The 15,792-nt window shown below is 40.3% G+C and overlaps 1 protein-coding gene across 1 annotated transcript in view; it reads left to right on the top strand.

Annotated features, from left to right (window-relative positions):
• The first annotated feature begins 1,315 nt into the window (after window positions 1-1,315).
• LOC5578295 overlaps window positions 1,316-15,792 on the top strand; it is a 43,804-nt gene continuing 29,327 nt past the window's right edge. Inside the window, exons 1-4 of the mRNA XM_001656825.2 lie at window positions 1,316-1,453; window positions 15,087-15,221; window positions 15,287-15,533; window positions 15,595-15,723. Of these exons, the coding sequence (XP_001656875.1) occupies window positions 15,109-15,221; window positions 15,287-15,533; window positions 15,595-15,723 (489 nt within the window). The 5' untranslated portion in view covers window positions 1,316-1,453; window positions 15,087-15,108. The remainder of the gene's footprint in view (window positions 1,454-15,086; window positions 15,222-15,286; window positions 15,534-15,594; window positions 15,724-15,792) is intronic.

Here is a 15,792-nt window from a genome sequence, read left to right as displayed (position 1 = left end):
AATGCTTGTTATATTACTAGCAGAAAAACAAACAAATGAGTCAAGTTTTGGCTGGTGAAGTGCGTGAGCCACAACGTAAGTGAGAAAAAATCTTAAGCATGAAATTTGAGAATTTCGACGCTGTCCCAGAGGGAATAATGCAATTGAGAAATATGTGTGAAATTCTTTAGATATTGAAAGGTCAAACCGATTGGAATCCGTAACAAAAAGATTTTGAACGAAATACATGTCGATGCTAATGAGCTAATGAACACTAACTGGAAATCATTATAAACTAGTTGTAGAAAAGAAATCGTAGAATTTCAGAAACATAATCAATATTGAAAAAACAAACAAAGCTAAGCTCTTATCATAAATCTTTATTGTAATTATCATTGTTTGGTCGGGAAATCAATGTGGAAGAAGATGACAATAGTGTGTGAACGTCAGATACGGAAAAGGTTTCGGCGATGGCCGCAGATAGACCTCGTTGAAAATAATTCTTGGAAAATGACGAGAGTGTGATTTTTTTATATATAACTCAATATGTCTCGCACTAAATTTGCACTCAAATTGAACAAAGAAGACAAAATGGAGAAAGAAAAAGGAGTGAATGGAAATGGAATGGAAACGATGGAATTGAAGTCGAAATAAAAACGTTCACATCTCTTGCTATTGTCCAGAATGTTATGGTACGTAAATAATAAAGCATAATCTAGAATGCTGAAGAAATTGAAATGCGATGTATCAGTACCGAGAGATCGAATATAGAACAACAAGTAGTATTCATTTTAATCCCGATGACTATTATAATTCGTCTTAAATTTTATTGGTAATTAAATATGTTTTAAGTAAAACATCATGTATTATGCTGAATTTCAGTCTTGAATGTAACAATTATTGAAATATTTGATTAACATTTCTCATAGAGTGTTTGAGCTAAGGTACTAGGGGTACGTACGCAAATGAGGTAAAACATTATTCTATGGTAGAGAAACCTGAAATTCATTTCTACATTTTTGATACGTGAATATCTTATTAGGAAGACAATTATGTAAAATGCCGAGTTTGATGTGATAACTAGATTATAGGCAAGGAAATATATTTTAACCGACTGAATGGAGGTGCCAGTTGTCCTTTCTCAAGGAATGCTTATAAGTTAAGTATGAGTAAAGTATACAAGAGGTCTATGAGAAAAAAGGAGATGTGGTGCCTTGCATTAACGAGCAGTCGTAAGTAAATAGTTTCACCTTGCAGCGATGTACAAACCTTGTTATTAAGGTTGCATTAGATGACAATTGAATAGTTTGGATTAAGAGTGTGAATGTGACAGTATAGCGAGGAGTGCGGTTCAGAGGGAGATTAATTGAATGTTGATTCTGTAGAGTGGAAGCCGGAAGTACAGCATAGAGTATCGAGATCTAAAAGATTTTAGAACACGGAACTGTGCATCAGGAAATAGTGGAACACCACAGTAGTATTTTGTCTAAGATTTTTTTTTTTTCGATTTTTTCGGAACCGTTTTTGTTAACTGAAACAGCCGATCGTTTTGATAGAAAAGGAACATACCTTTAATGCATTTTCAATACACGGTGCCCCGACAGACCGTTATTATGTAAAAAAATTGTCCATCAAATCTGAGTATAGGGATCGATTCCTAAGGTCCTTATGCACCTCTGGGAAAATTAAAAAAAAATCCCTAGGAGGAATCTCAAAAATCTTTATTTGAAGTTTTTGACTAAAAATTTTGATTTAAACATTATTAAAATTATGCAATAGCACTGAAAAAATCTACAAGATCGCTCAAAAACATGGTCAATCTGTTCTCAACTAGTATACAATTTTTACCGTTGTTATAATTAGAAATATTTACAACTAACTTATTACCGATTGGTTTAAGTATGTTGTTTTTTTTTAGAATTTACTGGTCTAATTTCAATTGATTGTTGTTTTCTATGTAAAATCGATTGAAAGGTAAAACTAATAAATTTACAGTTAACAATATTGTTATTTCGAAAAACAAGGATCTTAGAAAAAATGTAGCATAATAATAGTCAGAACATAAGCCATTGCTGATTAATCGGCTATTTAGAGCAAGTATCAAACATTTGTTTCAAATCTGGAATGATTTGGTTGCTCTGGCACGCTAACGTCAACATCAGAATGAACTTACGCGGATGTCTTCCACGGGGCCACTGACCTTCACCTGTAGAGATATGAGACAGTGCTTGATGGGGATGTAGTTGAAGTTGTTGAAGAGCCTTAGAACACATGTGACGTGTGATAATGATATTTCCCGTGTAGTAAAAACATGTGTTCTGGCTGCGAATATCTTCTTTTATGGGTTACGCAGCCAGCCTAGGGACCCGCAACTTGCAAAGGGAGACGACATTACTACACTGTTGCTAGATATAGGTTTATCTGACTTCATAGATCCATTCTTTCGTTAATAACTTCGCACAAGACACCTTGCGACCCTTTATCGTACAACACTGAAAAGTGTTTCAAAAACTAAATCAGTTTTCAAAGTTAATGCAAAGAGAGCAACGATGAATGTAAGCATTTACACTTAAAATAAATCGCAGTATCCTGTGAAATAAATCCCCGAAATTGAACTGTAAACAACAAAATTACAGATTTTCCAGTGAAATCTACTATTTTACCGACAAAATCCGCCGGTAAAATAGTAGTTGAATCAACTATTTTACCGGAGAAAATCCGTGAAATCTATTATTTTACCGGAAAAAATCCGTGAAACAAACAATTTTACTGTAACCCTGTGAAATACAAACGAACAGTTCGGTAACAGCATTATTTTCACCGAACTTCTGTGCCCAAGTAACAATTTCAATGCTCTTTGATCTTATATGTTATTTATTGAGGTTTTATCAGAGATGCATTGAATCCCAACAGATTTAATAATGGATTTAAAAGTGCTAAACGATCTTTCCAGTAAAAACCACTTTAAATTGCTTTGTAGACACCTTTAAGTGCTTCTGTTAAAACTTGTATGCTAGATAAATTTGTTAATAATAAATTGTATGTTGAAGGAGCTGTATAGTGTCTATTAAAACCTATACTTAAAACCTCAGCTTGTTTGTCTTACAAAGACATCGATAAAACTCCTTAGACTGCACTAAGTCATGTTAAAGTCTTCTTAAAACTCAAACGTCTGACGCAAGTTATGGTCTGCGTGTGGTTACCAAAATCATTATGTGGATAATGATAATCATGTAAATCATGTAATCAACGTGTTTTGAAGCACGAATTTAAAGAATCATAAAACACAATAAACTGGCAAACATTCCGCTCGCAGAATTATCTGACTACCGTGTGTAGCATATTTTTCCCATGCTTGCCTGAACTTCCCTTTCTCGTGGGACAACTATGCTGCACACAACAGCTGAGCTACTCGTAAAAAGCTTTCATTTTCAGCCACTTATAACTTACTGTTTTCTTCATCAGCACAATCGATCAACCACGGGCTTTATCACAATAATTCATTCCACTAACAGTATTATTAGATACGTAACAATACGAATTAGTTCAATAAATTATTCCACAAAACCAAATTTTCCGATTTGTTTACCATTTTGACAGCACTATCTTTCTTGAGCGCAATAAGTTTAAGCCAAGGCTCCCAGAAAACCTATTTGTCTTACTGTAGAAAAAATAATCCGGTTTAAGAATGTAATAGCCAGAGGAGGATTTTTTGCAAGGATTCTTAAGATCAAACCCTCTCATGAATTAATATATTGTACGGAATAATCATCAATTGATCTTAAACCATCCGAGACAAGAACAGTAAGATTTAACTGGATGGAATCCATTTTTATTGACGTCGTTTCGGGTTCGTAATTACAATATGTGTGGCAAATCTCAATTAAAGATTGAGAAGAGCATGAAATCATTCTAAAAAAGTAATGGAATAAAATATTAGATAGGCAATTATGATGTTGTAATTGTGGCGCTTTGTTGTAATTCGATTTTTTTTTTTGTCATTCCACCAGTAAATTTTCTTTGGCATGAATTTCACGCGAATGCAAGAAAATTTACTGCCACGCAAAAATGATTATTTTAATTTATTATTATGAGTCGGCAGACATCATGATGGTTTCAACATTATATAAAAAAAGTTTTGATTAATAAACAACTTGTTGGCCGATGTTTGTTCGATCGTCAGCTCTTAACATCGGTTTTATTCCATGTTTAAGGATATCGCAAAAGATTTAATAGCGCTAGTTGAGCTCAACAAGGCTATACAATAGCTCTTATGTATGTTTTAACTGGTTTTAACGTACACTACAAGGGTAGATGTATTCATACTATACAAAACTAAGAAGTTTAAAAACGGTTTTAAGGTATAGTTTTAACAACCTCCTGTAGTGTGGGCCTCTTGGGGTTTAACGGAGTTTTATCAAAGGTTTATTAAGGTTGTTAAAACTAATAAGTTCTAAAATGAGTTTTAACGATATGGTGGTAACAACAGCTTGTAGTATGTGAAGAAACTAAAAATGTTACTTGGGGTGAAATCAGGTGACAGTCGCTCTGGCAGGCATGAGCTTCCTTTTGTTTCAGTTTTTGCGCATCACTAACAAGCAGTGAAAGCTGGCTTAGTGATAGCAAGCCCACTTCCTGATCGGTAGGTCGGGAGTTCGATCCCCGGTTAGAGCCATTTTCTTGTTTTTCTTTATGATTTCGTTCAAAGATTTTACAGATTGTTCGGTGATTTTTCACCGAAGCTTCAGCTGTTGAGATTGACTTTGTTGCTAGTGTTGTGGCGTGTGGATGTATTCGCTATCGGTCTGCATTAAATAGAAAATTCTACTGTTCAGATGTTGCTAAAATCGACCTAAGTACTTCCAACCGAACGAAATCTCGCATTATCTCATTTGCACCAACTGGATATTTGAATCAGTGTTGATAACCAGTGAATTTTGCATTTCAATTTGGCTCTGAAAAGTGAATTGCTGTGGTATTTCGTGTACACAATGGCGGGAGATAAAATCTGCAAGAAATGCTCTCGAGGAATCAACGTTTATACTGATCTCTTCACTGTGTGCGAAGGAGAATGCGCCTGTTTTTTTCATGCAAACTGTGTGAACATAAGCGAAGATGTATTGCCAATCTTATCGGGGAATGTACTTTGGATGTGCGATTCGTGTATTCGCAAATTCCAAATAATGAGGGACAATACCCGATCGACCAGTCGTGAAGAAATAAGTGGAACGAAACCGATCGAAGCTGAAGTAATGGAACTGAAAAGTACGGTGGCCGATATTCTACAAACTTTATCTAAAATCGTACCTGATCCCGCTTTCAATCGCCCAGCATCACTCTACTCCGATCACCCCACATCCACTCTCAAACGGTACGAGCGCAAATGTTATGAATGCAACAAATGTGAGCAGCGGCGGGAATCTTCGACAACCGATGTGTACTACGGATGATAACTTCTCATTGTTTTTATCTAACATCGACGTGAGTGTCACAGAGCGAGACGTTCATGCATTAGTTGTCCGTTCTCTTGGTACTCCTGAACCCGAGCGCATTGATGTAATTAAATTAGGATCGAATTGGAACACTCATAGAGCGTTGGATTATGTGTCATTTAAGGTGATGTTAGACAAAAAGTGGAAATCTCGTGCACTGGATTCCTCTATATGGCCAAATACTGTTAGATTTAGAGAGTTCGTCAAGAAGAATAACAATACATGGAAACCTATATGAGCTTTATTCGTTGCTTTAATGTAAAGATATGTGATTCAATAATGTTAAATATGTTGCTGTTCTTGACTGTTTCCTGTTTTATTATGTAAAGTTACTGTTTTGTTATGTAGATAGATATGGGATTATTTTTAATAATGTTATTGAAGTTTGTAAGTGTTGATTATTTTTTTTTATTTTTTACTTATCTCGTTTATTTGGCAGGCTCAGGCGCCGTAGGGCATAACAGAGCCGAAATCTTTTCTTTTTTTACATTATTTACATTTTGAAATTTGAACTTATTTTGAAAACTATGTTAGTTTGCGGAAGTTTTAAGGTTAGTGGATACATTTGAAATAGGGAAGGAAAGGATTTTTTGGAATTACTTAAGCTACTTAGACTACTAAGCTGATGAAGCTTGAAGGGACAGGATGTCCAGATCTGTAATGAAACTAAACAGAAACGGTTTGTGGGAGACACGACGAGAAGAGGACAATTTGAATGGGAAAAAGAAAGACAGGGAACGAACACAATCAAACCCGGATATTGATACGCTTCAAAAACAGATGGATTAAATTCATATATTCTAAATCAAGGCCCGCCAACACTTCCCTGACAGGTTTCTGCTGTTTTCCTCGGATCCGGAGAATTTCAGTCAGCTCAGATCTGACGCCACGATGCTCAACGCATCCCCACACAACATGTTCGATATCCTGGTAAGCCACGCCGCAAACACAGAGATTGCTATCTGAGAGCCCAATACGGTGGGTATGCGCGCTTAACGAATAGTGATTGGACATAAGCCGACACATGACACGAATGAAATCACGGCTCATGCCCAACCCCTTAAACCATGGCTTTTTCGACACCTGTGGAAATATGGAATGCAGCCATCTACCCATTTCTCCGTCTCTCCATTTCTATTGCCAGCTGATCAAGGTCTCCCGACGGGCCAATGCAAAAAATTCTTCGAAGGCGATTTGACGCTCGTAAACATTGCCTTCTTTAGCGCCTACCTTAGCCAGAGAGTCCGCTTTCTCATTGCCAGGAATGGAGCAATGCGAAGGGACCCAAGCTAGGGTAATAGTGTAAGAGCGAATTGACAAAGCACTCAATGCCTGGCGTATTCTATTCAGGAAGTACGCTGAGTGCTTCACCGGCTTCATTGACCGAACAGCCACCAGAGAACTTAAACTGTCGGAAAAAATGAAGAAGTGCTCGGGTGGGAGAGAACTGATGTACTCTAAGGTGTAATGTATAGCTGCTAGTTCAGCAACATATACAGAACATGGTTTTTGAAGCATGAAGGAGGCGCTATGAGAAACGTTGTAAACACCGAAACCAGTGATATCATCCATTTTTGACCCATCAGTGAAGAACTGTCGGCTCTCGCTGACATGCCCGAATTTACTTGCAAACATGGGAGGGATAAACTTTGAACGAAAGTGATCTGGTATACCATGGATATCTTGCTTCATGGACAAATCAAATACTACAGAGGAACAGTCGAATTCTAGGAAGTTATCACGATTGGTGTTAACCGAAGATGGGCTAACCTCCAGCGTCATGTACCAGTAGTACACACTCATGAAACGAGTTTGAGGGTTATGTTCAAGCAGCTTTTCGTAGTTTTCAATAACCAATGGATTGAGAACCTCACAACGGATGAGGAACCTGAGTGTTAACTCCGCGAAACGATCTGTCAGGGGCTGTACTCCTGCAAGTACCTCTAAACTCATTGTGTGAGTCGAGTTCATGCAGCCTAGCGCGATGCGAAGACAGCGGTACTGAATCCGCTGTATCTTCAGCATATGTGTTTTCGCCGCGGATTGAAAGCAAAAGCTACCGTACTCTAAGACCGACAAGATGGTTGTTTGGTACAGCTTGATCAGATCTTCCGGATGGGCTCCCCACCATGTTCCGGTTATAGTTCGCATGAAGTTGATTCGTTTTTGGCATTTCTGTGTCAGATACACAATGTGTTTCCCCCAGGTGCATTTGGCGTCGAACCAGACCCCGAGATATTTAGAAGACAAGCTATGAGTGATTGTCTTACCCATGAGTGTAAGCGGAAACTTGGCAGGTTTGTGTTTCTTTGAAAAGACAACCATCTCAGTTTTCTCCGCAGAGAATTCGATACCCAGCTTTAAGGCCCAAGTAGACAAATTGTCCAGAGTATCTTGTAAGGGTCCTTGTAGTTCGGCTGCTGTTGGTCCTGTGACAGAAACAACACAGTCATCTGCAAGCTGTCTTAACGAGCAATTTTCCATGAGACAGTCATCAATGTCTCTCACATAAAAATTATAAAGAAGGGGACTCAGACATGATCCCTGGGGGAGACCCATGTAGCTAATTCGTGAAACTGACAAGTTGCCATGAGTAAAACTCATATGCTTCTCGGACAACAAATTGTACAAAAAATTGTTCAAAACTGATGAAAGGCCACTTGCGTGGAGTTTGTCTGAAAGGGCATCAACACAAACTGAGTCAAAAGCACCCTTAATATCCAAAAACACTGAACCCATCTGTTCCTTTTGGGCAAAGGCAAGTTGAATTTCTGAAGAAAGCAGCGCAAGACAGTCGTTCGTTCCTTTGGCTCTGCGAAAACCAAACTGTGTATCTGACAGCATGCCATTCGATTCAACCCATTTATCCAGCCGAAAGAGAATCATCTTCTCTAACAACTTGCGAATACACGACAACATCGCAATTGGGCGGTACGAATTATAGTTCGACGCGGGTTTCCCGGGTTTTTGGATGGCTATTACTCTCACCTGCCTCCAGTCATCCGGAACAATGTTACACTCCAGAAAGCTTAGCTTAGCTTAGCTTAGACTGACTACACATATCAATGGTTGCTATTCCGTGATTGACCGAAGTCAGTGAAAATGCACAAAGAATCAACTAGAAGTTCGGCTGGGATTGGCCATAATCTTCTTCAGTGTGCAGAATTCAATGCCTCTATTTATACAGGGTCAATAACGGCGCCGGCCACGTCCTTGCAGTCAGGTGGGATTGGGGGAAGGAATGTTAGTGTGTAACCTTTGCTTTTTGGAGACCGTGTTTGCCTCTGCATCTCCACAAAGGTTACTGGGAGGGATGTTTGTTAATGGGGAGGATCGTTGGGTCATAGGATTCACTTTGATAAGCGATTAGACCATGATAAACAATGATTTGTGAGATATATACATGCTTATACGTAAATATAATATTTTCATTTGATATGAACAATTTCTATGTAGAGGAAAATTATGCCGACACTTGAGGTGACGAACCATTCAAAGTTTGTTGAACAAATACCTAAATGCAACATTACTACAGCTGTCAGGACGGAAGCATGTGTTATTATATTTTACTCATTTGAAAAGAAACAAAAAACTCGATTGGTTGGGACATCATAGAACACTCTTATTCTTATGCCGACACTTACAGTGGCGAACCATCCAAAGTTTGTTGAATAAAGTGAACCTTTCGCAAGTCTACACTTGTAGTGTCGAACCATTCAAAGTTTTTTTAATTACAAAAATAAAGGTATATAAGAGGTGTTCTGAAAAAAAAATGTTAAACATAAATAAATCATGAATCAGAGTTTGTGTCGACACTCACAGTGACGAACCATCCATAGTTTGTTGAAAAATCATATTTACATCCCACCATTGTAACGATTGAATGTGCAGTCATACATATTTTATAGATTAGAAATAGTAGCATGAAACGAGCTCACCAATTGATCCGTTATCCTTGACTGAGCAGCCACAATCCACTTTCGGCTTCACTCGTTTGCTCGGCTATAAAAAAGCACTCAGGAAAAAAAATAAGCGCGCTACCCAAAAAGAATTGAAAAAACTGTTCGGGCTTTTTTGACGCACTGCCCAGGAGCAAGCGTCAAGGTCGAAGGATCAAACAGAACTAACCGATCGCGGCACTTTTTCAGTTACTCCAACCGAACTCACCGATCACGCCACTTTTTCACTTACTAGACCAACGCGCGACATGTTTGATCCTGCCCTCGTCGCTCGCCCCGGCAAAAGCAAGTGTCAAGGTCGAAAGATCAAACAGAACTAACCGATCGCGGCACTTCCTCACTTTCCTCAACCGAACTAACCGATCACGCGACTTTTTCACTTACGAGACCGACGCGCGACATGTTTGATCCTGCCCTCGTCGCTCGCCCCGGCAAAAGCAAGTGTCAAGGTCGAAAGATCAAACAGAACTCCGGAACAATGTTACACTCCAGAAAGTGATTAAACAAGTTCAATAGGCGCCTCTTTGCGACGTCAGGTTGGCCCTTAAGCAAATTGAACTTGATTCGATCCATTCCTGGAGCGGAATTGTTACATGAAAGGAGAGCAAGTGAGAATTCAACCATCGAAAAAGGTCTATCCATGGCGTCCCTATCCACCGGAATATCTCGTCGCACGCGATCAACAGGAACGGAATCCGGACAAACTTTCTTAGCGAAATCGATAATCCACCGAGGAGAGCTCTCTCGATCTTCATTAACCGACGATGTATTACGCATTCTTCTTCCGACGGTCCAAAGCGTTCTCAACGAGGTCTCACGTGATAATCCTTCCACAAAATGACGCCAATAACCGCTTTTCTTCGCTTTGACCAAGCTTTTAAACTTGTGTTCAAGGGAAGAATAGCGCTCATAGTTGTCAATTGAACCACGTTTCCGGAAGTCTTTAAACGCGGCGGATTTCTCGCGATAGAGTGCCTTACACTCTTCATCCCACCACGGATTGGGAGGCTTCTTGCGAACCGACGGACCAGGCACAGGACGGCGTTGGGCTTGAAGAGCGCTGTTGAGAATCAACTCGGATAAAAAGCGATACTCTTCCAACGGAGGAAGTACTTCTACCGCTTGTTCTCCATCAATGATCGTTTCCGAGTACTTTCCCCAGTCTATGTGCTTTGTGAGGTCGTAGGCGAGATCGATGGATGAAGACTGTTGTGTTCCATTGGAAATTGAAACTACGATCGGCAAGTGATCGCTACCATGGGGATCCTGGATTACCCTCCATGAACAATCCAGCGATAACGAGCTTGAACATATTGAGAGGTCTAAACGGCTATCCCTAGGACTTCCATCTTGAGCTGGAGGTGCCACTCGTGTAACTTCCCCAGTGTTGAGAATTGTCATATTGAAGTCGTCGCAGAGGTCATATATCAACGTTGATCGGTGGTCGTCATACAGTTCCCCCCAGCCTGTTCCGTGGGAGTTGAAATCCCCAATGAACAACCGTGGTTCAGGCATAACAGAGCAGATGTGAGAGAGATCTCTGCGAGATATCGCCGATCTCGGAGGAAGATATATGGAGGCGACACTGAGGCTTTTGCCTCGGATAGTCACCTGACATGCAACGACTTCAATGCCTGACATCGGCGGCAGATCGACTCTGTAGAACGAGTGATGCTTTTTGATCCCCAAAAGCACTCCTCCATATGAGTCGGATCGATCCGAGCGAATAATATTAAAATCATGGAAAGGAAGGGTCACATCAGGTGTTAGCCATGTTTCTGATAACGCAAAAACATCGCACTGTAAATTACTAACTAAAAATTTAAAACTATCTAATTTAGGCATAATACTACGACAGTTCCAGTGTAGAACAGAAATCATATCTTCGACCTCTGTGGATAAATTATCCATCAAAAGATATGATCGTTGCAAGGAGGGGCATTCTAGAAGCCAGTTGCTTCAAAAGAGGAGTCACACATGGAAGCAATCCTTTGACAATGTTCTTCACTGGGTCAGAAGCATTGAAGAAATTAAGGATGATATCTACAATGCCAGAAAGCGTAAACATTGGAACGCCCTGAGGTTGCCCTAGGGGCTCCGAATGCGAACTTTCTTTTGGCTGAGCAGTTTGAAATTTTGGAATATTTGGGATTTTAGATTTTCCCGGTAGTGGCGGAAAGTCTCTTTCCTCTTGGAGTTTGAATCCAGGAGGTGAAAGCTTTGAGACTTTCGCGACAGGCTTAGTATTTTTCATGGCTGGTGGGTTATCACTGCTAGACAGATTCCGAGGCTTCCTCGATGAACCCTTGAAAACGAAGGAAATTCCTTCACCAACCTCAGAGTCGGAGCCCTGATCATCAAGAGACAGAGAAGAGTAGATATTTTGGGATTCAGCAGACGGAGCAGCCTTTTTCAACATCTCGGCAAAACTACGCCGAGAGCGCTGCTCTAATGATCGTCGCTGATGTTGCTGCCGGCGTACGTACGTCGGGCAGTTTTCGAGGGCATGTGGTGGACTTTCGTTGCAATAAACGCATTTTGGCGGTATACTACATGCACCATCCACATGTCTCTCCCCGCAAGAAGCACATCGAGGTTTGTTGCAGCAATACTGGGCAGTATGGCCCAGCTGCTTGCAATTTGTGCAATTCATTACCTTCGGTACGTACAGCCGCACAGGTAAACGAAGTTTGCCGATTACAAGAAAATTCGGCAAAGCAGATCCGGAAAAGGTCACACAGAAGGATTCAGAATGTGAATAGATCTTCTTTTCTCCCACCAGGGATACGGAATGCAATTGCTTGCATTCCAGTATGGGGACAGATGGGAGAGAAGGGTTTTTGAAGCGACCACAACCCTGCATCAATTCTTCGCAGGTCATACTGCCTTCGGTGACCACTCCCGCAATCTCAACCCGATGGCTTGGCAGATAAGTTTGATACTCCCGAGTAAAGAGCTCACAGGCCACAATCTCATTGGCCTGTTTACGGTCACTGACGGTGACGCGCAGCTTACCAGAACCCACTGTGTCAATGGCGATAACGGAAGAGAATCGCTTAGTCAGATCCTTACTGATCTGAATAGTGTTCAACCGTTTGCCTTTGGATCGAAAGAAAACAACAAAAGGCCCACCAGAGTCGGGCGGGTAGGCCTTGAGGCGAGGGGACGTCGGAGATGGTAGAATATTGGTGTCCATTTGAGACACATCAGATTGAGGGGACACACATGGATTGGGCATAGAGGTGTTTGTGTTTTGTTGGTTCAACACATTCGAAGACTCAGTGAGGGGATACGACGTTCCCCCGCCATCATCATCTACACCCATTGCGGTAGCTTAACACCGCAAAGGGCGCACGAATAACTCAAACTAACACTATTCGAAGAAATGGAAATTGAATCAAACTGAAAAAAAAACACATACAAAGGGGAAAGGGAAGAGGGAAAACTTTCACACGCAGTAAAAACTAATCAAAAAAGACGTGAAGAGGAGAAGAACAACGAGAGGTACTTATCTTTTACTCTATCCACGCTGGCGTCGTCGATGCTGTAACCGATGGGCGTCTACGCTTGGGGAGAGGTAGCAAGTAACGTACGACCATTCGCTGGGACGCGTAGATGTGTGGTTGATCTCCGCTGTCCACGCTATACGCACACCACAGACGATGATCGCACTGATGAACTCTGCACTGCACACAGGTAGCACACGGGACGGGGTGCGAGCTGCCTTCGATGATACACGTGATCAAAAAAGAACGGTCTGGTTCCTGGTTCGCTGGTACGGTGTATGTGTGGTTGGTCTCTCACTGCCTGCCACCAACCAACACAGGCGTCGATAACGATGGTGACCACTGTCGGCGTGGAGAGCGCACCGCTGTGCACGCTATATGCACACCACAAACGATGATCACTCAGGTAGCACACGGGACGAGGTGCAAGCTGTCTTCTACGATACACGTGATCGGAAAATAACCACGCAATGGCGAAAACGTTCAATACTTTTGCGCAAAACTCGATTAAACGGCAACACAATGGCTTCGCCAAAAGTGTTCCGCTTCCAAGCCGAACTGAGGCTCTTCACTGCACTAAAAACACTTTGCAATAGGCGTCGAAATACCAAAGATTTGGAAAAACGGGGGTGAACCCGGACACACGAGAACTATCGACTGTCTCGCACGGTAGCTCAACAAGGAATGAAGTGTTGATTATTTGATGAATTGTTTTAATTAGATTAAGATATTCAATAAGACTTGAGATAGTCAGTTGGATTAAATAAATAAACAAACAAATAAACAAACAAATAAACAAACAAATTACGGTGAAATTTCACCGTAATCCGTATTTTTTTTTAAGTGTGTGCCCAAATAAAACATCCTTGTCAATTTGCCCTATATAGAACGCTGATTCTTGGCTCTCTAATCACACTATTTAAGAACAGGAGCGAAGACTACTACGCGAATAAAATACGGCAAACTTTATTGGGCTGGTCATTTAGTGCGAAAATCTAAAAATAAGCCGTAAATAAATAATATTCAGCATTGAGTGATTCTCGTTTATCGAGTATAAATTCAATATCATGTTGGATTTTATTATATTAAACTAAGCTTACTGGTTTCCTTGTAAAAACATACTTAACCAACTCTGGTGAGTTAAGTCAGTTGTAAATATTTCTAATTATAACAACGGTAACAATTGTATACTAGTTGAGAACAGTTTGGCCAACTTTTTTGAGCGTTTTTGTAGGTTGTTTCAGTGCTTTTATGTTATTTTAATATAGATTATATTGAATTTTCAAGTCGAAAACATCAAATCAAGATTTCTCGAGATTCCTCCTAGGGAATTTAAAAAAAAATAGTCAACAGGTGCAGAATGACCTCAGGAATCGATCCCTGTACTCAGATTTGATGGACAATTTTTTTTTTACATAATGACGGTCTGTCGGGGCACCGTGCAATAGCCAATATCTCAAGAAATAGACGTGCTGCACGCAAAAAAAATTGTGCGGTAAAAACTACCATTTTAGGGGATAACTTAAGCGCTCGCACCGGCAATTTTCAGCAGACCAGATATGTACTTGATTTTACCATGTCTGTAGTCGAAATCAGATTGTTGTAAATTATTTCTGTCTAATGTACCTGTAATGTGGTGGAATGCACCGTAAACATAGTAAATTGGTCTGAAATTGCATGGTAGTTTCAAGAATGGGCATAGTCAGCTGAAATAGTAATTTTTACCACAGAATTTTTTCCCGTGTGTGATATATTTGAAAACGGCTATGGAGCTCTGCACAAAATTGTAGCCCTCCCTTTCACTCTTTCATTAAATTTGTAAACAACAAGGCCAGTAAAAGTCAAAATCCCATGCAAAATCAAAACAGTGCAGAGGCCTATGGACTCAGTACCCCTGGTCCCACACTGTAATGAACCCGTGCACGATTTCACTAATTTGCCATTTGAGCGGTGCCGAATTCACTCGTTGCCATGGTCACGTAAATAACACGGCACCGCTCAAACGTCAGATAGTGAACTCGTGCACTGGTCCATTGAAATAAGCATGTGCAAACAGTGTATAACGGTATCCATGGACACAATGATTTTTGTTGTTTATTTACTCTGCTGAGCGTAATTACACAGTCGACAATTTCCATTTCCATCCCAAGTTGAATAAACCAAATAATTAAAATGCCTCGAGTGCGTCCAACAACTAAATTAGGCGTTTATGGCCAATATGATTTGAACCCGGAAAAGGCAGTTACATTGTACACTGAATCGAAATTGCAAAATCAACTCTACATGTAAGTGACTTCAATGAATATTTTTTAGCAGTTCAGAACACCTCACATTGATCACCCTTAACTAGCAAAACCCCCAATTGGGATGTTGCCCGACTGAGTTTTGACCTCAAAGGAATCCAGAGCAACCGAGAGTATGAAGAAGTCACCAAGGAACAGGGCCGAATGCGTGCCCATTCACATGAGCAATTCCAGCTGAATGAAAAACGACTAAAGGAGGCAGACAAACTGCTACAAACTCTGTGGGAGGATTTCGTCGAAGTTAACGACTTCCTGAAGGACTGTGAATTGAAAGAAAATGAGTCCTATGGAACTGTAAAATGGTTTGAATTATTTTATTTTGCACAGCATGTAAATCGCGGCTGCTTATTTTCAGATGGAAAATGAGAAAAGAAAGCAAGAAGAATACACCGAAAAGATTCGACAACTGGATGACGATTTAGCTGTTTTGAACAATTTTGTAGATAATTACGAGCAGACCATAGAAAAGTATGCTCCTTTTGAAGTAAGTACTTATTTTCATAATGGTCTACTGGCTAGAAAAACCGCACGTGCCTATTTTTCCTTATTGCAT

Source organism: Aedes aegypti, chromosome 3, assembly GCF_002204515.2.
Source record: "Aedes aegypti strain LVP_AGWG chromosome 3, AaegL5.0 Primary Assembly, whole genome shotgun sequence".
Classification (NCBI taxonomy): Eukaryota; Metazoa; Arthropoda; class Insecta; order Diptera; family Culicidae; genus Aedes; species Aedes aegypti.
Note: the sequence above shows the minus strand (reverse complement) of the source record. Positions and strands in the feature narration are given on the sequence as shown.